Consider the following 22,901-nt stretch of genomic DNA (forward strand, 5'->3'; position numbering starts at 1 on the left):
CCATAAGACCTGGGGAGAACAAAATGCAGACACCAGGACTCAGCGCATCACCCTGTCTCTCTGGGACAGTAACAGGAATTGTTTCTTGAAGAGAAGGATTCACATTGTCTTGGCTTTGCTCAGGAGGAACCTGAGCCTGGGGCCTGGCTTTAGCCTAGACATGCCCACACTGGCTGTCACCGCTATGGTTACCCCGGGGATTGTACACCTTCTTAAAAGAAGCTCCTTTCTTTAGACAGGCAGGAGTGATGGGCTCTATACTGCAGGGTCTCAGTTCCTGTAAACTCTGACTTGATTTGTTGGGGGGATTAGCCTGTCTGAAGGCAGGCTTCTCTGCACTTTGTTTCTTTTCAGTCCTTTAATCCCAGTGCAGAGACTTTACTTACAGCACTTCATAAATCTGTGACCACAGAAATGTCTTTTCCACACCTGCCAATGACTTCTTTAAATTTTAAAAACTTTTATAAACACACACACACACACATACACACACACACACAGTAAAACCTTGCACACACACACAAAAAAATCACAGACCCAAAGTCTGTACTACCTAGAGAGCAGTTAGAAAGGGCATGTTCAGTGGAAGCTGCCCATAACGTCCTTAACACAGATTTTCTTTTTCCCTGCAGAGACTTGCTGAGCCCAGCCTCACAACATGATGGAGATTGAGCCAGGTACTTGTGAGCTTGGTTTGGGTAAAGTGAAGTGTCCTGCCTCTGACTATAAGAATCAGGCATGGCACAGAAAGATAACTGGTTGGCAACAAGTAACTGACTATTTTAATGTAGAAATTGGAGAGGATTCAGTATTCCTAACCAGAGACATCGCAAATGTGTGCCACTGGCTCTGATCTGATCATTAACATTATGTGCGTGATTAAAATGTTTCTCTGGGCACAATAGATATGTACAATTGCAACGTGTCAATTAAAAATAAGTGGAATTTGTAGGCAGAGTGGATTTGTCCTGGATCTGAAACAGCACGAGGCCAAACAAAACAAAACAACCGTCCCCAAATCAAAACGTTATTATTGTTTTTTGCTCTGAGACTGAACATAAAAAGCTTAACACTTTTGTTTGCAAATTCAAGCCAGAGACATATGCTGCTTCCAGACTGACTATCCCTCTATGGGTAGGGCTTGCGGGCTATTTAAACTGTTGATGTATATGACTTGTGTGTGCATGGATAAGCTCCCCCCCCACCCCCAATTCGATGAGTCTGGCCCTCTAGATTTCATTATGAAAGAGGCCGAGTTCTGGTGTGGTAGGCTGGGAGCGGTGGCTAAAGATAATTCTGTACTCTGTATTTGGAGAAGCTAAGGGAAAGCATTTGAAATGTTTTCGTCATTAAAAAAAAGATAAATGTTGAAGGGGTTACGTTCAACATCATTTGACAAACTTGTACATGTATCTAAATATCAAATAGGACGTCACGTTCAAATTTTACATTTGAGCTAGAAAAAATATTTTAAAAACTAAAAAGAGCCAGGACCATCAGAGAATTTGATGGGCAGCCAGGCTCGGTCTTCTCTGTCCTCCTCTTGGGCTTTGTCGGGTCTTTGTTCCGCCCTCGCTTCACTGGTACAGAACCACTTAGCTGTGATTAAAAGGAGGGGACCAGGCGGCAGGGCGGGGCCTGCGGTGCGGGCGGGCGGCGACAAGCGGAGGGCTGCAAGGTGCTCAGTGCCAGCTGAGGGGCAGCATGCGCACGGTAGCGACTACCGGCTCTCAGCGCCGACGCCGCGGGGACCCCTGATCAGATAGACAAGGTGGCCGGGACGACAGGACTGAGGGAGGAGGTGCGGAGTCCCGCAGACTGAGCCTTGGCGACAGAGCCATGGACGGCCTGGACAATACCACTTTGTTCCTTGACCCGTCCTCGCTGCTGCCTGATAACCTCACCTTGTCGCCGAACGCCAGCAGCCCGAGCACCGGCACCCTCTCTCCCGCTGTCACCTCCAGCCCCAGTCCCGGGCTCAGCCTCGCTCCGAGTCCGAGCATCAGCTTCAGCCCGGAACCGACCCCGACCTCAGAGCCCACGAGCAGCAGTCTTGCGGGTGGACTGTCGGGCCAGGGCTCCTCCGCCTTCCCCCGGCCCTGGATGCCCCATGAGCACCCATTCTGGGACACGCCGCTCAACCACGGGCTGAATGTGTTCGTGGGCGCCGCCTTGTGCATCACCATGCTGGGCCTGGGCTGTACCGTGGACGTGAACCACTTTGGGGCGCACGTCCGGCGGCCCGTGGGCGCTCTGCTGGCTGCGCTCTGTCAGTTCGGCTTCTTGCCATTGCTAGCCTTCTTACTGGCCCTCGCCTTCAAGCTGGATGAGGTGGCCGCGGTGGCCGTGCTCCTGTGTGGCTGCTGTCCCGGTGGAAATCTCTCCAATCTCATGTCCCTGTTAGTGGATGGTGACATGAACCTCAGGTATGTCCTCTTTCTCACTCCAACCCGCAGAGTTCACATCAGGAGGGGAGTGTGGAGCTTTTCGGGGTGAAGTCCGGAAGAGGGATAGAGAAGGGGAAAATACTCAGGCTTGACTTTGCAACCCTGGCAGACACTTAGAGGTTGTGTATCGATGGAGGAAGACTTGGCTGCTTAAAGACGCTGGGATTTCACGCACAGCCCTTTTCCGGAGGGACGGGGCATTATGTGTCCAGTAACTGGAAGGCAAAGAGAAGGGAGAAGCATCTGAAGCTAGGACTCGAATAGGAGAAGGGGGACAATTTAGAACTGTAGTCCCTTTAGGAAAAGGGATTCTTTAGGAAAAGCAATTTTGACAGTGCAACATAATTGAGTTTAATCTAACAAGTAACATCACCAGCTTCCGGGCTGCAGAGAATTTGGTAGGGTTAAAAGAAAAAAAGGTTTCTTTCTTGTTCTGAGAGTCATCCAGTTTCCAGGCTTTACGACGCCCAGGGCAGCCATCCTGGGTCCTGAATCCTAGGTCAGTATCTTGCCTGGGCTTCATGTTTCTATTGTGACAGACTTTGAATCCTAGGTCAGTATCTTGCCTGGGCTTCATGTTTCTATTGTGACAGACTTCAACTTGAACGCCGCCCCCGCTGAGGCTTGCAGTGCCCCCACCTCCCTCCCTACTGGGTAACAGGCAGGGAAAGACATGGCTGCCTCTTTGCCTTAGAGCCCTCCCTGACTTCTGTTCATGCCTTTTCGCAGCATCATCATGACTATTTCCTCTACGCTTCTGGCCCTGGTGTTGATGCCCCTCTGTCTCTGGATCTACAGCCGGGCTTGGATCAATACCCCGCTGGTGCAACTGCTCCCCCTAGGGGCAGTCACCCTGACTCTCTGCAGCACTCTTATCCCCATTGGGTTGGGGGTCTTCATTCGATACAAATACAGCCGGGTGGCTGACTACATCGTGAAGGTAAGATCTCTCTCTTCTCTTTCGGGGCAACCTGCTAGAGTCTGCTCTTTGCAGAGTAGCTGACGTGCTGGGTGGGAGGTTTCGAAAGCCGGGAAGGAAATAAAGGACTTTCAGGGACGCGCTTAACAAGTCACCATGACAAGTCCGACGTGGGAAATTCCTAGGACAATGGCTCTAATTAAATCACAGCTGATGTTGGGAATAAAGTGGCAGGTTGTAATCCCCAGTACTCAGAGGCTGACCCAGGAGGGTCTGGATTTGAAACCAGCCTGGACTACAAAGCAAGGTCCTGTCTCAACTCTTCCCTGGTAAGGCCTACCACCTCTGAAAATTCACAGTAGGCCGAGAAATCAGTTAGTCATCACTGGGGCATATGCTCATGGGGACACTGTGCAGTCAAATGACAAACATTGCAGGGCATAGTGCCACACGCCTTTAATCCAAGCACTTGGGAGGCAGAAGCAGGCAGATCTCTGTGAGTTCCAGGCCAGCCTGGTCTACATAGTGAGTTCTAAGACTGCCAAGGCTACACAGTGAGACCGCAACGGCAAACCGGCGAGCATTTCCCACTAACTAGTAGTTCTAAAATTCAGAGAAAAAAAAATCAAAACATTTTATAATGCATTAGTATATTTTCAAGAGTGGAATTCTAATTCTGAAGAAACAAACCCTGAAATAGGTACCCTTAAATATCCTAATTTAAAAAGTTGAAATCAGCAAAATGGTGTGTCAGCATAATAAAACATACAAAATGTGGGTCTTGAAACAAAATGTGGGCCCTGGATAGTGTAAATTATATTGTCACTTCTAACCCCATGCATCTTTTTTCTTCCTTGTCACATTCTTTTATATGGTTTTTCAAGTTAATGAAACGATGAGGGGTTGCTATTACTAGACACTATTTCTAACACTGATTTACTTTTGTCTTGTTTGTTTTTGGTTTTTCAAGACAGGGTTTCTCTGTGTAGCCTCAGCTGTCCTGGACTTACTTTGTAGACCTCGCTGGCCTGGAACTCACAGTGATCCTCCTGCCTCTGCCTCCTGAGTGCTAGGATTAAAGGCGTATGCCACCACACTCAGTTCGATCTACTTTTTTTTTTTTTTTTTTGGTTTTTTTGAGACAGGGTCTCTCTGGGTTAGCTGTGGCTGTCCTGGACTCACTTTGTAGACCAGGCTGGCCTAGTTCGATCTACTTTTAAAACATATTTTAGCAACACATACCTTCTAATACTTGACCAGAGAATATTAATTTTATTTCTTTTGAAAAGTTTTTTTAAAAGGTGAAAAAAGCCAGGTGTGGTGGCTCATACCTTTAATCCCAGCACTCCAGAGGCCAAGACAGATGGATCTCTGTGAGTTCGAGACCAGCCTGGTCTACAAAGAGAGTTCCAGGGAAACCCTGTCTTTTCAAAAAGAAAAGAAAAAAGAAAAAGAAAAAGAAAAAAAAAGGTGAAAAAAGGTGAAGATACAAACAGAATGCTCATTTTTAAGAACTATGATAACTGAAGTACACAGCTAACTAAAGTGCAGAGAAAACTTTCTTTAAATTAAAAAAAAGAAAAGGAATTGTTTCAGTGTTGCATTTATGGAGACTTTAGAATACAGACACTTCCTTGTTTTACTTTTACTAACTTATTTTCCACTTGTGCAGAGGAGCCAACTTTCCCTAGCAAGAGAAATGGTTCATTTTTGCACATGGGTCTAGCCCTAAGTGCAATAAGTCCTATACAATAACCAATATAGGATGTGATAAACACATAGTTATGTTTATACACTATCCCCACAGATAGTCTGAGAGATGCATTTTTTAAACACAACCATTCAGCTGCTGTTTTATTGAGGCTATGGCTTTACAAACACCTAAAGCGAGCATTCAGTCTCAGTGCTCACCCATGTGACTTCTTCCATCTTTCTTTTCTTTTCTTCTTCTTTTTAAAACATTTAAATCACTTAAAATTTTAAGAGACTTTGTAGCTAGAATCCTCAGAAGAGAGAACTAGATTCCTGTCAGTGCTTTCAATAGGATACATTCTGAAAATTAACAAAAGTATTGATTTGTAATAGTTTTCTGCCAGTGCGTATGTATTTTTATATGCTTAGGGTATTATTTCAGCATCTTCTAACGTAGAATTTTTGACCAGCCATTATCATTATTATTATTATTATTATTATTATTATTATTATTATTATATACTATTATTAATTATTGTTTTTTTTTTTTAGACAGGGTTTCTCTGTGTAGCCCTGGTTACCCTGGACTTGCTTTGTACACTAGGCTAGCCTCAAACAGCCATCTGCCTGCCTCTGCCTCCTTGAGTGCTGGGATTACAGGCATGGGCTAGTTTTAAATATTTTAAAAGAGCACTCAGAGCATGTCAGTCCCAGAGCCTCCTGAAGGATCAGTCCTCTGACATGCTCCCTCAGAGGGACAGAGTTTGCTTTTCAGCTTTCATGGCTAGCTAGTGCCCTCACACCCCATGCAGAAAGAACAACTTAACTGCCTATCTGAAGGCGACTGGGGGAATTTAGATTTCTTTCTCGTATTTGTGCATCCTCTTTTACCTGAATGAGTGAAATGGGCCAGTCAGAACGCCAAGAGGGCACATTTTACCCAGCCCACAGCAGTATACCTAAAACCTCCCCGTTGTAAACCTTCCTAAGAATCTTCAGAAACTTACAGTTGGGAGATTTTTCATGGACAAATCAGAGAGCAAAGTTGGTAATTGATCATATCTTACATGTCCATTTTTCTCTAATAAGTTGGTAATTGTTTTTCTGCTGTTAATTGTCTTTGGGAACTACACTTTGAAGGTTAAAAATATCTTAAACCATGTCACTGTTTATTGTAATCTTTGTTGTTGTTGTTGTTTATTGTAATCTTTAAGAGCCTTTTCTCTCTTGTGTAAAAGGAGGACTGATTTCATGTAGACTAAGTGGTCTGGTCTAGTCCTCAGACCACAGCTGGGTTCTTAGGCACAATTCTAGCTGCTCCATTTCAAGGAAGCATGCTGGTAAATTAAACACATACGCAGAATACTTAGAGTTTATGACCAAGGCTAAGAGGCAGAGGGGCAGCCTGACCAAGGCTAAGAGGCAGAGGGGCAGCCTGACCAAGGCTAAGAGGCAGAGGGGCAGCCTGACCAAGGCTAAGAGGCAGAGGGGCAGCCTGCCTAGAAGCGGTAGCTGCGCCCTGACCACTGGTTTATCCTTCTAAAGACTTTTTCAGAAGGAGCAGACTGTTCTTATGTTGCTCATCCAAGGCAATGGCCAGAGCCCAGGTCAGGCATCCAAGCAATATGTCTGGCGTGGAGTAACTAGGCTATGGGCATGCTCTATTGGTGACCTCCATTTTGTGTGGGAGGTGAGAATGGATTCTTCCTCGTGGATGTCATTGCTGATGGTCTGCCTGTCTGTTTTCTCCTCTCAGGTCTCCCTGTGGTCTCTGCTAGTGACTCTGGTGGTTCTTTTCATAATGACTGGCACCATGTTAGGACCTGAACTGCTGGCAAGTATTCCTGCAGCTGTCTATGTGGTCGCCATTTTTATGCCTCTGGCAGGCTATGCCTCGGGCTATGGCTTAGCTACTCTCTTCCATCTTCCCCCCAACTGCAAGAGGACTGTATGCCTGGAAACAGGAAGTCAGAACGTGCAGCTCTGTACGGCCATTCTCAAACTGGCCTTCCCACCGCGCTTCATAGGAAGCATGTACATGTTTCCTCTGCTCTACGCCCTGTTCCAATCTGCAGAAGCAGGGGTTTTTGTTTTAATATACAAAATGTACGGAAGTGACATACTGCACAAGCGAGATCCCCTAGATGAAGACGAAGACACAGATGTTTCTTATAAGAAACTGAAGGAAGAGGAAATGGCTGACACCTCCTATGGCGCAGTGGGGGCAGATGACTTAGTAATGATGGAGACCACGCAGACCTGCCTCTGAGCATGGGGATACGCGGGGAGCCACCTTTAGGCTGAAATATCACTTCCTGTTTATGGTCTGTGGTAGTGCGTATGGTTCCCATCCGGGATAAAGATGGACTCACGTTTCCTGTAACAGATTTGATCTTCGCACTGATGATGCTAATAATGGCGTGTCGGTATTTAATCATGTGTTTTTATAAATCACCAGTGTTCCAATACTGCTTACACCTGGGCCGGCTAAAGTGCCGCTTCCTCTGGCTAAGTGTGCCGTTTTATTTTAATATATATATATATATATATATATATATATATATATATATATATATTTTTTTTTTTTTTTTTTTTTTTTTTTGCCATTTCCACCACCATTGCTATAGATAGAAAGCACTGTATTAGAAAATGGGGTTGGAAATGTAGATGTCCGATGTGTATATATATGTGAGTAAAGTTGTAAAACAAAACACGTGTTTGCTCAGCTTACAAACACCTGATGATATTCAACAGTAACTTGGGGTGAGGAAAGTCCAAAATGGGTTCAAAACTGCAATATAGCATTTCACTGTCAACCCACTAACAACCCAGAGCAAATCATATTAATATGTGTGCCTACTTGATCTAGTATCTATTGGTAATGACCACCAATATTTTTCAGGGATGAGGGCATTCCACCTCCCCCCCCCCCCCATCTGTTTCTTGTATTTGTGTAAACGCATTTCAGATCCATTTATCATCTGAGGGAATGGTTTACTTAGGACAATTTGTATACCTCATTCCAGAGGAAAACGGGTTCACTCCTGGGAAAGGACTGTAGCCTCAGGCTCCCTAAGCTGTCCCTAAGTGTGTCCCACTGCTCTGGGTGAGGTGAGCTGTGATCTGAGACAACAGATAAGAGGCTCAAAGGAGTCCCCTAACCTTGGTGTATTGCTAATCAGACATCCTAATCAGACACCCGGCCTTCCTTGCCTTTCTCATGGCGGACATCTGGAGCGATGAGGGCATGGGCTCCACCTGGCTCGGCTTATCCCGGTGATGATTCTCGGGTGGAATTCTCACCTCGCCCAGTTCCCCGACAAATCGCTCCTGTGTCTTGCAAGGAAAGCCCTCTTTCCTCATCCTCGAAGGGGTCGCATCTTTCTAGAGTACGGAGAGGCTGGGGAAGAGTTTCGCTCCGCGGCCAGGGGCGGTAAGGCTTCTTCCGCCGGTGCGCGGCAGCCTATTTAACGCGGCGTGGTGGGCAGCTGGGTTGCGCTGATAGCTGCCTGGGCGGGCGAGGCGCGGGACGCACAATGTTCCCAGCGAGCACGCCCCACTCCTGCCCGCATCCTTATCCGCCGGCCTCTAAGGCCGGGGATGGCTGGCGGTACGGCGCCGGGGGCTGCCGGCCCGTGCCCCCCTCGTTCCTCCCCGGCTGCAGGCAGCTCATGGCCGCTGACTACTTCGACAGCTACCGGCGGGCGCAGCTTATGGCCCTGTTATCGCGGGTGGGTCCCCGGCCGGTCAGCAGCCGCGATGCTGCGGTGCAGGTGAACCCGCGCCGCGACGCCTCAGTGCAGTGTTCGCTCGGGCGCCGCACGCTGCAGCACGGACGGCGCCGACCCAGCCCGGAGGTACAGCCTGGTTCCCGCCAACCTGGCAGCCCCGTCGGCGCTCGGAGACCCGCGCGCTCCTGGCGCACCATCGCCGTGTACTCGCCGGTAGCCTTCAGTGGCCTCGCCTCCTCCTTGGAGGTCGCGCAGACGCCCACGAAGGGAGAGAGGAGGCCGGCCCCCGCGGGGACCCCGGACCCGGAGCCGGGAGAGGTGGCGGAGATGAAAGCAGTCCCCCAGCCACGCTCCGAAGAGAGCGACGTCCCGCCCGATGGGCAAGCGGGGCGGGAGCAGCCATCGCGGGAGGACTCGGACAGTACGGCGGAGACGCAGCTTGAGCTCAAGAGTCAGGAGGTGCGTCCTGCCGCAGAGGCAGCTCAGGACCCTAGTGACCCGGCCGCTGCGGGAGACGGGACCTCCCCACAGAGCACGGAGCAAGACAAGGAGCGCCTGCGCTTCCAGGTGAGGCCTGGCGCCGGGGCGTCTCCAGAGCTGGGGGTATCATCTGGGGCTAAGCTGGGGACTCTGGATGATGCATGGCATAGGATTCTTCAATGTCATCAGTGTGTATGCTTAAAAAAAATGTGTACGGGCGTTTTGCCTGCGTGTATGTGTACTTGGTAGAAGTGGAGCCATGGGAGCAGAAGAGGGCGTCGGATGCCCTGGGATTGGCGGTTTGCAGATGGTTGTGAGCCACCATGTGGGTTAGGAACTGAATTAGGGTTCTCTAAAAGAACAGGGCGAGCTTTTAACAGCTGAGCCATCTCTCCAGCCACTCAACATTTAAGATCTTGCAGCCGCTAGCTGTTAACGCAGAGGGAGCCGTTTATACAATAAAACCAGCCCATATGTGGCCTGACTTATTGGCAGTCTCTGTTCATGGGGAAATGACAGTGTAATGACTTTTTACAGTGTTTTTTTTTTTAATTTTTTGGTTTTTCGAGAGAGGGTTTCTCTGTGTAGCCTTGGCTGCCCTAGACTCACTTTTGTAGTCCAGGCTGGCCTCGAACTCTTTTTTACAGTTTTGTTTTTTTATTTTTTGACAGTGTAATGACTTTATCCTGGTCACATGGACAGCATAAATAAGGGCTCCCGTGTTGAATGCGCACAGTCCAGTCTGGACCATACTTCACATACACACAGCAGAGCATCAGCTGGGGAAATTAATTGTGGGCGAGTCTATTTCCAAGACCCCCTTTCTCATTTTCCCTCTAGATGTAGGGAAAATCTGTCTCAGTTGACTAGCAGGGTCCTTCTCGGGTGTTCCCTACCAGACCCTTCCCTCATTTCCAAAGCTGTCAGCTGAGGCGTCTCTCTCCCAAAAAGCAACTCTCCTCATTCATCCCCAAGGCCAGCACCGCTAAGCCTTTGGATGGTCTTGAGTGCCTAGGCTAGCCAAACAAGGCTTGGGGGCATAAGGAGGGCAGCTGTAATCTCCAAGGAATTCCTTGTTGGTTTTTTTTTTTTTTTTTTTTTTTTTTTTTTTTTTTTTGGCACAGTTACCTCAGTAGGATTGTGCTTGTGTTAGGGGATGGGGTAGCAGTGGAGGAAGAAAGATGCTCATAAGAGCACTTGGCTATTGTCATTCGCAGCTGGGTGTGATCTTAGGCAGAAATCTTCAGCTTTTTGGCCTCCGTGGTGCTTGCTCACCTGTAACAATTGCATAAGGTGCTCTTTAGGTACCAGTCCTAAAGAGCTAATTATAAAAACTTGTTTCCAACTTGTTTGTCACTAAGTGGGAAGATGGGGAAGTTTAAGAAGCAGGTGCTAACACTACACAGTTCCGACGAAGTGAGCTGTACTTACAGATATGTATCAGGACTTTGTGGAGACCTCATTAGCATCGTGGAGAATTTAATGCCGGCTGAAAACCTTAGAATGCTTAGAAGAGCCTTTCTCCTTCAGAGTAATAATTTTTCATCTGTGAATGTCCCCTTGCTGGAGAGGCCTGGTGGCACTCAGAGAAAGAATAAGCAGGCTACCAAGATGAGACTTAATAGCCTATGACCATATGGTGGGGGAGGAGGTCCCCTTATATCACAGACCTAGGGGAGGGGAATAGGGTGAAAGAGGGAGGGAGGTGGGAACGAGAGGATACACAAGTGAGGGGGAAAAATTGAGCTGTAATCTGAATAAAATAATTAAATAAAAAATAGCATTTGATAATAATAATAAAAATTTGCCAGTAAGCAAAATTAGTCTGGTTGGTATATAAGCCTTTTTGTTTGGCCGGCTACATATTTGTTTGATTGAGCTATTAGCTCACCTGATTAGTTTAGAGGCCAACCCAAACCAGGTCTCATTTCCCACCATGATGTAGAATGAAATTTGGTACTTTTAAAGTATCAAGCCGAATCTGTCCCACGTTCTAAAACAAGGGTAGTTCGGGCATCACTCGGTTAAAGTCTGGTTTCCCGCTGTTCAGTTCTTAGAGCAGAAGTATGGTTACTATCACTGCAAGGAGTGCAACATCCGGTGGGAGAGCGCCTATGTGTGGTGTGTACAGGGCACCAGCAAGGTAAGAGACAGCGGCGGCGTGGTGTCCAGTTTCTGCTTGGAAGCTGGGCATCTGCTTCATGTGGGTGCTCTTTCTCACCACAGGTGTACTTCAAACAGTTCTGCCGAGTATGTCAGAAATCCTACAACCCTTACCGAGTGGAGGATATCACCTGTCAAGTAAATCAAATGTTTGCATTTGGGGATGGGTTTTGTGTGTGTGTGTGTGTGTGTGTGTGTGTGTGTGTGTGTGTGTGTGTACCTTTTGGAATATATTTTCTAAAAGTGGTTTAGGTTCCCAGTAGCCTCAGGCTTTGTCTTTGTTTTCTTATTTTCAGCCAGGGTGGTAGAAAGTTCCCTGCCCTGTGAAATGGGATGATGATCCCTTCTGCTCTTGCACAACTTGATTGGATAGTTTCTTTTGAGTCTGTTACCTTGTTTGCAGGGCCTTGTTGCAGTCAGGCTGCTTACCTGGCGCGCACTCTACTTGGCATAAGGGAAAACATAGCAGACGGCCTCTGCTAGCTTGAGGTGGTGCCGTGTCACCCCAGCTCTGCGGAGGAGGCACCTATCCAAGTTACAGTATTAAACACAAGAAGTTGAATTTCATCCTTTCTTGCTTTGGAGTTCACAAAGGGAGTTTCCCATAAGGCCATTCAAAATTGTCCGTCCCGCTTTATGTGCTTCCCCCGTAACTATGGCGGCGAAGTGTTTGCTTAGATGATCTTTAAAAAAGAAAGAAGCGACAGTATTTACCTGCTAATGTTAATTGCAGAGAGTCCAATCAATGCACTTAAGTTGGTAATTGTAGAATTAACTACTTTAGGGTGTGCACTGAGGAACCAAGGATGGGAAACCATTAAGATTCCATTTAGAAAAGGGGACAGTAGGCGCCTTTCTACAAGAGTGTGCCGTAAGCCACTCGGTACTTGGCTTTCAGTGTCCATCCAGCACATGCTCCACTTGCTCTGTAGTCTGCTTTGCAGCTCCAAGAATCAAGGGGAGAGGGGGGGCTCATCCTCTGTACTTTTCGCTCTGATCTTTCAGAGTTGTAAAAGGACTAGATGTGCCTGCCCAGTCAAACTTCGCCACGTGGACCCCAAAAGACCCCATCGTCAAGACTTGTGTGGGAGATGCAAGGACAAACGCCTGTCCTGTGACAGCACCTTCAGCTTCAAATACATCATTTAGTGAAAGCTGAAAATGTGTCTGCTAGGTGGGGCTACTGGGAGCGGACAAGTGAGCTTTCTCTCCTATGCCCCCTCCCCCTTCCCCTTCTCAAAATTATTCATGAAAGACAGTGTCCTTTGAGAAAGCCTGTGAATAAAAGGTTTTGCAAACAGCTTGAGGCTTTATCCAATTTATGTCTCAGTTTGAGGAGAGCTTGTGTTGAAAGTTGGTACTTTTGCTAACATCTGTTGATGGCAGAGTGGGCCAGGGATACTTACGAAGGTTCTAGGCCCTTGATTCAATTCATAAGACTTCATAGACACAGGATCTGTAGATTTGGTCTGTAGGTCTGAAGTTTCTAAGAAAAATGTTATTAAGTAGGACCCCCACACAATAAAGTTGTCATTTTTTTTGAATTTTAAATTGGGTCTTCTTAATTTAAAAGGTCCTCTTGGGAACCTAGAGAGGCCCCCGGCAGACGGTGGCGCTGGGTACAGTCTCAGGTGCCTCTAATGAAACACGTGTTAGTTATTGGTCGGACACAAATATCATAGTTGGAAACAGGTGAAAACTCTGCTCCCTTTCCGTCTTCCAAACATTTGTTATGGTAGCAGCCAACAGACCTCTCCCAGAACATGGATGGGAGGCTGGCATCGTGGGCACGAGCAAGTATTCAAACAAATGTGCTACAAGGCCAAAGTGGGCTCGGAGACTCTCCTTGTGTGGAGGGGACAGGACCACCTGGGCCCAAATGAATCAAGCTGGTGGATATGCAGAGGGCCGTCAGCCTTGGGCCCTGTCTGGGCGCACAGCAAACACTCTTGTTGATGCCGAGAGGGGCTGTCTGTTTTATGTAAACAAGGCAGGGGACTGAAAGGATTCAGAAGCTCTTTTTAGCTAAATGCCTCAAGAAAGCATTGTCTGACTTATACCAACGGAGCGGAAATCTGAGTCAGTTGAGTGTGATAGAAAGATGTGTTTCAGGCTTGGACAACATGTGCGAAGATCCGTGGTAAAAAAAAAAAAAACAACTCAGAGGTCAACTACTGAGTGTATGGTAGCAGGTGAAACTAGCAAGATCAGACTGGGGAGCTTTTCAGACCCTGCCTGGGACTGGCCAATATGTAGTTATCCATGAGAAGACACTAACAAAGGGTTTTTATCCGTTGTTACTTTTATGCATATGTGTTTTGCCTACACATTCTGTGTACTGCATACATGCCTGGTACCTGAAGTAGCACACGGCACCAGATCTCCTGGAGTGGGAGTGGCAGTTGGGAGGCACCATGTGGGTACCGGGCACTGAACCTCAGATCCGCAGATCCGCAGATGCTCCACAAGGACAGCAGTGCTCCAAACTACTGAGCCATCTCTCTTTCAAGCCCCCTCTAAAGCATTTTAAATGCATGTGGTAGGTGGTGGAGCGTTAGGATAGGTTGCTTTTTAAAGCAAAGCACTCTGGGTATCTGGAGACAGGTAAGGAGCTCCAGGGACTAAGGTGGCTGGTGAGAAGGAAGCACCAAGAGCCAGCTGTGTGGTTAACTGTGATGCGGTTCACTCGTTCTCATGGCCTCTTTCACGAAGTTGCAACTAGGTCCGGGCAAAGGTAATCCAGTTAACTCCTGTGCTTTTGGTGGGACAAGACATGCATAGTATGTACTCAGAAAGTCCTTGCCAAGCAGATGAGTGGACTAAAGGCGCCTACCCACAAAGAGTCACAAGACGAATGCACTGGCTGCTAAGGTGGGCAGCGGTGTCAGCCGTTAAACTTAGTATTGGCATTCATTTTCTTAGGGTAGCTTATTCTATTTGGCAAGGATCAGAATGTAGCAACTGAATAAGGTGACTCAAGTGGTTTCCATTTTTGATGCCAACATTCTAGCACTGAGGCCTGCCACACTGTTCACGCATGCAGCCCAGAGTGTAGAGAGCATCAGACCCTGAGAGCGGAGGGCTACCAGAGAGCATCAGACCCTGAGAGCGGAGGGCTACCAGAGAGCATCAGACCCTGAGAGCAGAGGGCTACCAGCAGATATTCCAAATGCCATCTCTGCATATTGAAAGGATTAGTTTTTAAATGTAATTTTCACACTTACTTTCTTTTTTGGTTTTTCCTGAGCAGCGTTTCTCTGTGTAGCCTTGGCTGTCTTGGACTCACTTTGTAGACCAGGTTGGCCTTGAACTCATAGAGATCCGCCTGCCTCTGCCTCCCGAGTGCTGGGATTAAAGGCGTGCACCTCCGCACCTGGCTCTTACTTTTCTAAGTAACTGTGAACCACTTTGAAATCTGTGTGTGTGTGGGAGTGGGGTGGAATGGGGCACAGAGGAACTATGGGGTGTGTTTCCTGAAGTGTGAGAGATGTGCTGTGTGGACAGAGTAGTTCACATCACCGTGTTCTGATAGTGATCTTTCCTAAAAAGGTCCCTTAGCAATGTTTCAAGCCAAGGGAGGTGGTGGCTAACAGCTTTACCCAGAGGCCCAGACATTGATACAGCTCCAAATCCTGTAACTGTACTCTGGCTTCCTACAGAGTGGCACCAGGAAACTGCCTGGTCTTTCTAGTTCCTAACTGTTTAAAATGATGAATTCAGTGAACAGGGTTGTATGCAGCAGACATTAGGTTCTCACGGAATGAAAGGGGCTGATTAAAATTAAGCACTAATGATTCTGTCAGTATATGCAACCTTTGGGATCAGAGGACAGATGACTCAAGTGTACGTGTAACGGGAGAACAGTCCCAATGGATCTGTTTTTGTAGATGTATTCATTTTTCTTTCACATCAGTACCAAGTTAGTTACATATAAATTGTTCAAAAAGTTTGGGTAGCCAATCTAACTTCTTTTCCTTCTGCTTTTTTGAAGTAAAATTATACATCAGAACTATACAGGGAGCACAATGTCATTTATAGTCATCTTTATTTTTTTTTCTTCTTAAAATACCACACAAACCAACAGCTACAATGCTTTTTTATTTTTAACAAAAAGGATGTAAGGAGGGTGAGAAAAATGGGGGAGAGGGGATGAGAAGTGTGGTGGGTCTCTGGACACCATCCCTGTGCCTGGTCCCCCCAACCCAAAAGTTATTAATAATTTAAAGGACACCACTTACAGTACCAGAACACCATTAAAATAATTGGTTTTTTTTTTTAAATCTGGGTCAAAAAATACAGTGATTATGAGTGCGCTGTGACCAGTTATGGAATTTTACAGGAAACATAACTATGGCCAGCAGTCCGACGGCGTGCATGGAGCCTTCAATGAACACACTGGAGCATAATTACATCCCTGTCAGGGTCCATGCCCGCCCCCTCCCCCAGGAAAAGGCAAAGCTAAGCAATTCATTTCTACATTCCAAACTCTGGAGCCACAGAGCCCAGACTGAAAATAAAAGTCACAGTGGAAAAAGAGATGCATATAAAAATACAAGGTGTTCCTTTCCAATCAGGAGTTGTGGGCCTACATTCATTTCCTTTACAAAATGCTTTTTTTTTTTTTTTTTTAAAAAAAGGACAGAGGATCCAGTTTGTGTTATGCTACGGACTTAGACAGTGGAGGGAGAAGGATATTGCGTGTTTTGGGAGTCAGTCTTCAGGCTTCCTGTCCTTTTCCCCACAGCCCCAAGGTCCCTTCAGCTTGAAACACTTGAGCCCTGCATCAACACGCAGGTCATCTGCACCTCTTCTCTCTGATGCCTGCAGCCTTCAGAGCCCACAGAACACAGTCCACCCTCAGGGACCACAACTGTTCCCTTAGCTTTGTATGTGTACTCTGGTATAACAGTGCGTGGCACGAAGGTACGAGAAAATACAGGTTTTAGCCTATGCAGTGTCTGTAATAGTTACGGAGTAAAATAAGTTAACATGTCTAATGAGAAGAGCTGACAGGCAGCGAACGTCTTTTTATTTTACACTTTAAAGTCTCTGCAGGCATCTACTTTGGTTAGTTATCGACGGTATCAACATTAGCACTGACCAGAGAGCTGAGCAGCAGAGTCCAATAACGTTAACAGATATATTATTTCTTTTTTGAGACACTGGGAAAACCCAGTCTTAAAATATTATTAAAGTGTTCTAACATTTACACACTATGAAGAGTTAGATCTAATAAAATAAAATTTCTTCAAAAATAATCTTGCAGTGCTCTTTTAGGCTCTGAGAAACTGTCACCAGACACCCACACCTTTGAAAATAGGACTGTCGCACACTCACACACCCCAACTCACACACACATAATTCCTTATACAGACAACAAACAAACAAACAAACAAAAAACCCAAACACCCCAAACCCTATCCCATAAGTTGGGAAACAAAAATAAAACAAAACCCCAGACCCAATGGTTTTTGCAAATTAGTCTGTTATCTGTTTGACTGGGTGGTCAAGTTGATGATTAAGTGTCAACTATACGTTATGTTGATGACGGCTAGAAATCCAAGTGGCTCTGCAGACGCAGGTCTTCAGCTGAAATGAACTGGCCCCGATCCCAGCCTCATTTCTCCTGCCCTGCAATGTCTTGGAGGCCATTATTGCAAACATCCTCGGAATTCTATTCTTTCTCCAGAGTAATGTACTTGTATGCATCACTTGTATGCATCACTTTTTAGCCCTTTTTCTTTTTCACATAGGTTAATTAAAAAAAAAAATTCTTCTTCATACAGGTACTGTCGAGGTCTAGGCAGCAGTCAAGCAGTTAGAAAAAAATTTTTTTTTTGTTTTTTGTTGACAGTTTGAAGTTAGTAGACTACATTTGAAGGTGCTGCCCCAAAGTTATCGGTGAGTCACCAGGGTTCAGAAAGGTGCTTCGTTACTATCCTTGATCGTCCTCGGCTTACCCCCTCTCCAGTTAGGAGGGGTCTCGGAATCCTGTGCTCGCCACGTTTCCGACTTGTTTGGCCGGTGCTAGAAGTGGGTATGACTGCACCACGCGAAGGGACTCTCTGATCTCCAGGTTAAGTTCCATCAGTTTGTAGTTAGCCTCTGACATGTCCAGGTTTGCGCCGATGACCGCGAAGCTGCCCGTCTGGCCGAGCGTCTGGTGGTGGAAGTAGATATGTAACAGCGTCTGCACGGGGTCATCCTCACAGCTGCCAAAGATGTCACTGGGCCAGAGGGTTCTGGAAACACAGCGTTAAAAGTTCTGAGGTGTACATCATAACCACACAGGCTACGTTTTAGGTTAAAGCCTACCAACAAAACTGCCTGGCGAGCATCTTTTATTACTGAGGGAAGGGACCACGGTGCTGTGCCGTCCCTGCCCAGCTTACCTAAAAGCCTTGACTTGTGCTACGGCCGACACAAATTCCTTGTTCTTCAAAGTTTCAATCAGAGAATGGATGGCGGTTTCTATTGTGGTCTGCGCAGCTTTGGAAATATCGATTTCTTCATTTTCTGAAGCAGCCTCGGCTTCTTTGAGAATACCGTCCAGCTGGGCAAGTTCTTCTGACATGTTGATGACCTAAAACAAATATGCCTTTAAGGATGTGTTCTTATAGTCAGCCACAAAAGAGGGGCCTAATCAGCTGCGGGGGGCTGGAGGGGGGCTGTAGAGCTGATGGTAGAAGCAGGGGGGCTGGGGGAGCTGGGGGGGCTGTAGAGCTGATGGTAGAAGCAGGGGGGCTGGGAGGCTGTAGAGCTGATGGTAGAAGAGGGGGGCTGGGGGGCTGTAGAGCTGATGGTAGAAGAGGGGGGCTGGGGGGCTGTAGAGCTGATGGTAGAAGCAGGGGGGCTGGGGGGCTCTAGAGATGTGGTAGAAGAGGGGGGCTGGGGGGCTGGGGGGGCTGTAGAGCTGATGGTAGAAGCAGGGGGGCTGAGGGGGGCTGTAGAGCTGATGGTAGAAGCAGGGAGGGCTGGGGGGCTCTAGAGATGTGGTAGAAGAGGGGGGCTGGGGGGCTGGGGGGGCTGTAGAGCTGATGGTAGAAGCAGGGGGTCTGCGGGGCTGTAGAGATGCAGTAGAAGCACTCTTCTTTCAGCAGGAATATAAACTAGCCACCAAATAAAGACTTAAACAAGAACTCTAAAAGGCAACTCTGAATTCGAGAGCCTCTTGCTACAACCTCCTGATTACTGGGTGTCACAGTACATATATGTGTACTGTACCTACACATACACGCAAGTATGTAGCCCTATACCAGGTTTAGAGATTCTAGAAAAATCAGGTTGCAATAAATGTTTAATACTATATTTTTAAAGATTATAACTGTTTTGGACGGTGAAAGAAAGTATATTTTAGAAGGTTACTTACCCAGGATATTTCATAGAAATATGTATGTGTGTATCTATGTGTGTGTGTTTGTGTGTGTATATATATATACAATGTTAAATATTCAGTTATTCTCCCAATGACAATTTTAGTACCAGCATGTAAGGAGGGGAGAGAAAGGTTGTTGTCAGTAACTGTGAACCTATATATCACCCTCTGCATTAATGCTATGTGCATTCACAAAACTACAGAAACAGGATGTTAGGAGCTTCCCAGTACAACTTTTTGCAAGATTTACTTTCGATTCTAGGTCTATTTGTGCTATCGAACCTCTGGCCAAACCTGTTGGATATCAGCTCTCATTTACTACAATGGCCTGACATGGCATATCAATCTGAAAAATAGCTAATTGATCAACTGGGGGGAAAAATTGATGTAAGTGGCTTTGGACTTTGAGCGTTCTAACGAGGCGTGTATATACTTAAGCGTACACATGCAGGGCCCCCATACACAACTCCCAGAGCCACCCCTGGTGCCCACTGGAATTTACCTCTGTTTCGTTTTTGATCGTATTTACTTGGTTGATGAGTTTGCAGTAAGCCTGGAACAGAAGCAGCAGCTGGAAGTGCAGCCTGTACAACCTCCGGCAGAGTTCCAGCTCCTAGAAGTGAGCAAGGTTCACTCAGGTTAACCAAGTGAGGGGTCTGAAGAGACAGTGAACTTCCGGAAAAACATTGCAAATCTGTTAAAATCGTCTTGGCATTTGTGCTTCTGCGGTAAGCAAGTTAATATGGTGGGAAGCTGGTAAGAGGCAGGTGAAGGTGCTTTGGGGGCTGGCATTCAAATAACAAGGCTCATTGCTGGTTACGCAATTCCGTTTTAGTAGGAAGCACATTTTCACACTGGACAGACAGTATCAGAAGGCAATATATAGGCTGCTTTCCAGGGGAGGACTCAACACAAATTTAAGACTTTAAGTTGACGACGGGAAGATTTTGAGGGTACACAGGCTTTGATCCCACCAAGGTTCTAGATGAGCCCCTCAGGGGCGCAGAGCAAAACTGGGTGTCCTCTTACCAAAATAAAGGGACTTTTAAAGAAAACCACTTGGTAATCTCGTGCAAGTGAGACTGAAGCTGGCATGTGCAATTTCAAGTTTAATATGTAAAGGGAGATATGTCAGATATAGGGGTGGAAAAACCGCAATCGCTAGTTGCACGTATGTATTCATTATAACGTGTCACCATTCACCATTTTATAGGACTGACGTGTCATGGGGTTAGGGCTATGCAAAAGTGAAGCACATACCACTTTCAAAGCGGTCAATGACAAAACATTGGTAGGTCACAAGAGGACAAATGGCAGATGAAAACCAGTTTGTCTCGCAAGGATAAGGAATCTATAAATCAAGACAGGCCACTTACTGCTAGAACTCCCATTTGCTAAGCAAGGTGATCGGGTCACAAAAAATACAAAGAGAAAGAGATCAAGAATTAGTATAAGAAATCATCGTAACGAAGGTTACAGGTGCCCCATGCAAATGGAAGAATGCGTTTATACCCCAAAGAAAGTTTTAGAAAGTCATTTTCAGAATGCCATTTGCTGGGACACTCGTGGCAAGAACTCAGGGCAGGCTTTGTTTTCCTTTGGCAAATAAGATTAATTTGAGCTACAGTTTATTTTTGTCTACAAGCCATAAAGAATAAAACAGAAGAAAGTGATCTTCAGACCCTTAGCTGTTGTATTCTTTGATTTAGGTTTTTCGCCCCCCCCAAACCCAACTGTAATAACATTTCCATGAGTACAGTGGGAAACCTATAAAATGAATTTACCATTTACCATTATTATTATTTTTTAACCAAAAGATTGGCCAAATCGGGGCAAAATCTTCCACAGGCAATACTTACCCCACCCAGCATCAGGCAGGCTCTCTAGAGTGCCTCATTTGAGACTTTCCTACCTGTTGGTCTCTACTTAGCTCTCAGACTGTCTCACTGATGCTGTGGGCCATAGGGCAGAACACCAGTAGCTGGTGAGTTTTATGCTATAGTTCAAATGCCATCTAGGTAAGAAGTTTGACCTAACTGGGCTTGAATCAAGGGAAGATGCTGCATGTGAGTGCTTTATCTGCAGAAGAGGGCATCAGATCACATTATAGATGGTTGTGAGCCACCATGTGGTTGCTGGGAATTGAACTCAGGACCTCTGGAAGAGCAGGCGGTGCCCTTAACTACTGAGCCACCTCTCCAGCCCGATGCTGCATGTGAAATACAAGAAATGTGCAGTGAACAGTGTTGGCTGTGTGGAGAAGAGTCACTCTGAATTAAAACAGACCTGCCGGTAAGTAAACGGAGCTTCTAGAGCCTGCTTTTCTGACTGGTTTCCTCCGGAGGGCTGATTTTAAGCACATTTATTCCTGTCAGTTTAGGAAGAATTTGCTAAGCAAAGGTGACCTTTAGCTCCACACATAAATTATGCAAACAGTGGCCCAGTGATATTAGCAGAGCGCAATCCAAACGTCAAACAGTAGTAGCAGGAGGCTTTACTTCATGTAGTTTATGTCAGGTGGGAATTTGAGTTTTGAATCCCTTTCCTTATGTTAGCATCATAACTGGAGCTGATTTGCACACACAAGCCAAGAGTGTTGGTTCTGACATGCGCCGATAAAGCGTATGGTCACTACGGTTACAAGCCAAGGCACAACCTCTATAGCCGTGAATTACCAAAATTGGTCTTGGTGCAATGGAAGCAGATTTTGAGGACGACACATACACATTTTAAGTACACTGATGTTTACGTGATAGATTTTTGGTCTCCATGAACTCAGTAAATATTTACTGACTGCTTGGGTCGACTGGAGGAGAGATGCAAGTTACTCCCAAGCGCAGTCTCCGTTTTTCACTCAGCACATCTCGCGCTGTTAACCGAGTTAAGAGTCTTAGAGATGGTGGAGTTGTTTTAGAGGTGGAAGAAATATAAGAACCGCTCCATATTTCTACCTAGTTTATATGGATGCTCAGAGGTATCAGCAAAAGCATGTCTGTCTTGCTCATCTCTTTACTCACGATTTTAATGGTACGGAGCTTAGAATCAGCTGTCTAGGTTTGAGTCTTCATGTGTACTATATTGGTCCTTCTGAGCCCCAGTTCCCTCATCTTCAAAGGAGAGAGAATGGCTATGAAGCAATGTTAAGGCCTGTGCCTGAAAAGCTTAGCAGTTAAGCTATGGTTTTTCCTTAAGATTTCATTCTTCTCCAAATTCCAGATTTTTCTTATAGTGTAACGTTTGTGGAGATATACTATTATAACTGTAACTGAAGTTGAAGAAAGTAGGAATTCAAATGTCAGGTATGGCGATGGCTGCGCTGCTGGAGGAGTCCTCCTGGCATGAGGTGTTCCCACTGGAACAGCGCACAGCTCTCAACATATTATCCTAGAGGAGGATGGGTGCAACCCGTACTGTGGCTGCTCCTTTCTCTATGAAAATGAGTTGCTCGGCCGGGCGTGGTGGCGCACGCCTTTAACCCCAGCACTCGGGAGGCAGAGGCAGGCGGATTGCTGTGAGTTCGAGGCCAGCCTGGTCTACAAAGTGAGTCCAAGACAGCCAAGGCTACACAGAGAGACCCTGTCTCAAAAAAAAAAAAGAAAAAGAAAAAAGAAAAAAGAAGAAAAGAAGAAAAAAGAAGAAAAAAAGAAAACGACTTGCTACTGCATACAGTGACTGGAGGAAACCATCTAATCCGCCCCCCCACCCCCCCACTTTCACATTTACAGCGGCATAGACAAGGGAGCATATTGCTCTGGGTTTGCTTTTCTCACCAGACAATAGCCACCGAATACTAATGTGCAACCATTTCTTTTTTTTTTTTAGATGCCGATCCGGACCGCCTAGACACCCATCGAGCTTATCTGCTAACTGTTATTAAGCTCCAGTCGCAAGCTGGGTGTTTACTTTTATTAAAGTGAAGTTTTCATTACTGAGCCAATATTTCACTGAGCCTAACTTTCAGAAAGATTGTTCCGATAACCAAAATGAAAAAGGCTTACAAACATTCTAAGGATATTAGTTAGGACAATTACATGTATACATTTTTTAAAAATAATATTCCATGTGGGCACCCAGCAGAGAGTAGAAGAAGCCTT

At 46.2% G+C, this 22,901-nt stretch overlaps 3 protein-coding genes across 8 annotated transcripts in view; 2 read left to right on the forward strand and 1 right to left on the reverse strand.

Annotated features, from left to right (window-relative positions):
• The first annotated feature begins 1,635 nt into the window (after positions 1-1,635).
• SLC10A4 (solute carrier family 10 member 4) lies at positions 1,636-7,572 on the forward strand. The gene is made up of 3 exons (XM_084758809.1): positions 1,636-2,426; positions 3,177-3,387; positions 6,815-7,572. The coding sequence occupies exons 1-3, from the start codon at positions 1,840-1,842 to the stop codon at positions 7,325-7,327; spliced, it is 1,311 nt and encodes a 436-aa protein (XP_084614935.1). The 5' UTR covers positions 1,636-1,839; the 3' UTR covers positions 7,328-7,572.
• Positions 7,573-8,208: 636 nt separating this feature from the next.
• Positions 8,209-22,894, forward strand: ZAR1 (zygote arrest 1). 2 transcript variants are annotated; one of them, XM_084759730.1, is made up of 4 exons: positions 8,209-9,356; positions 11,320-11,412; positions 11,496-11,570; positions 22,630-22,894. In XM_084759730.1, exons 1-4 carry the CDS (start codon positions 8,595-8,597, stop codon positions 22,648-22,650), a joined length of 951 nt encoding a protein of 316 aa, XP_084615856.1. In that variant the 5' UTR covers positions 8,209-8,594; the 3' UTR covers positions 22,651-22,894. The 2 variants fall into 2 exon arrangements, with proteins under 2 accessions (XP_084615856.1, XP_084615855.1); XM_084759729.1 differs by lacking the exon at positions 22,630-22,894 and adding an exon at positions 12,438-12,983.
• FRYL (FRY like transcription coactivator) overlaps positions 15,513-22,901 on the reverse strand; it is a 236,645-nt gene continuing 229,256 nt past the window's right edge. For 3 of the 5 annotated variants that reach the window (XM_084759709.1, XM_084759707.1, XM_084759705.1), the window contains 4 exons: positions 20,184-20,201; positions 19,310-19,420; positions 17,825-18,015; positions 15,513-17,674 (listed from right to left, as the gene is read on the reverse strand). In XM_084759709.1, coding sequence (XP_084615835.1) covers positions 17,404-17,674; positions 17,825-18,015; positions 19,310-19,420; positions 20,184-20,201 — 591 coding nt within the window. In that variant the 3' untranslated portion in view covers positions 15,513-17,403. The remainder of the gene's footprint in view (positions 17,675-17,824; positions 18,016-19,309; positions 19,421-20,183; positions 20,202-22,901) is intronic. The other 2 variants (XM_084759708.1, XM_084759706.1) reach the window with 1 other exon arrangement.

This window comes from Acomys minous (genome assembly GCF_964271855.1).
Source record: "Acomys minous genome assembly, chromosome: 15".
Taxonomy (NCBI): Eukaryota; Metazoa; Chordata; class Mammalia; order Rodentia; family Muridae; genus Acomys; species Acomys minous.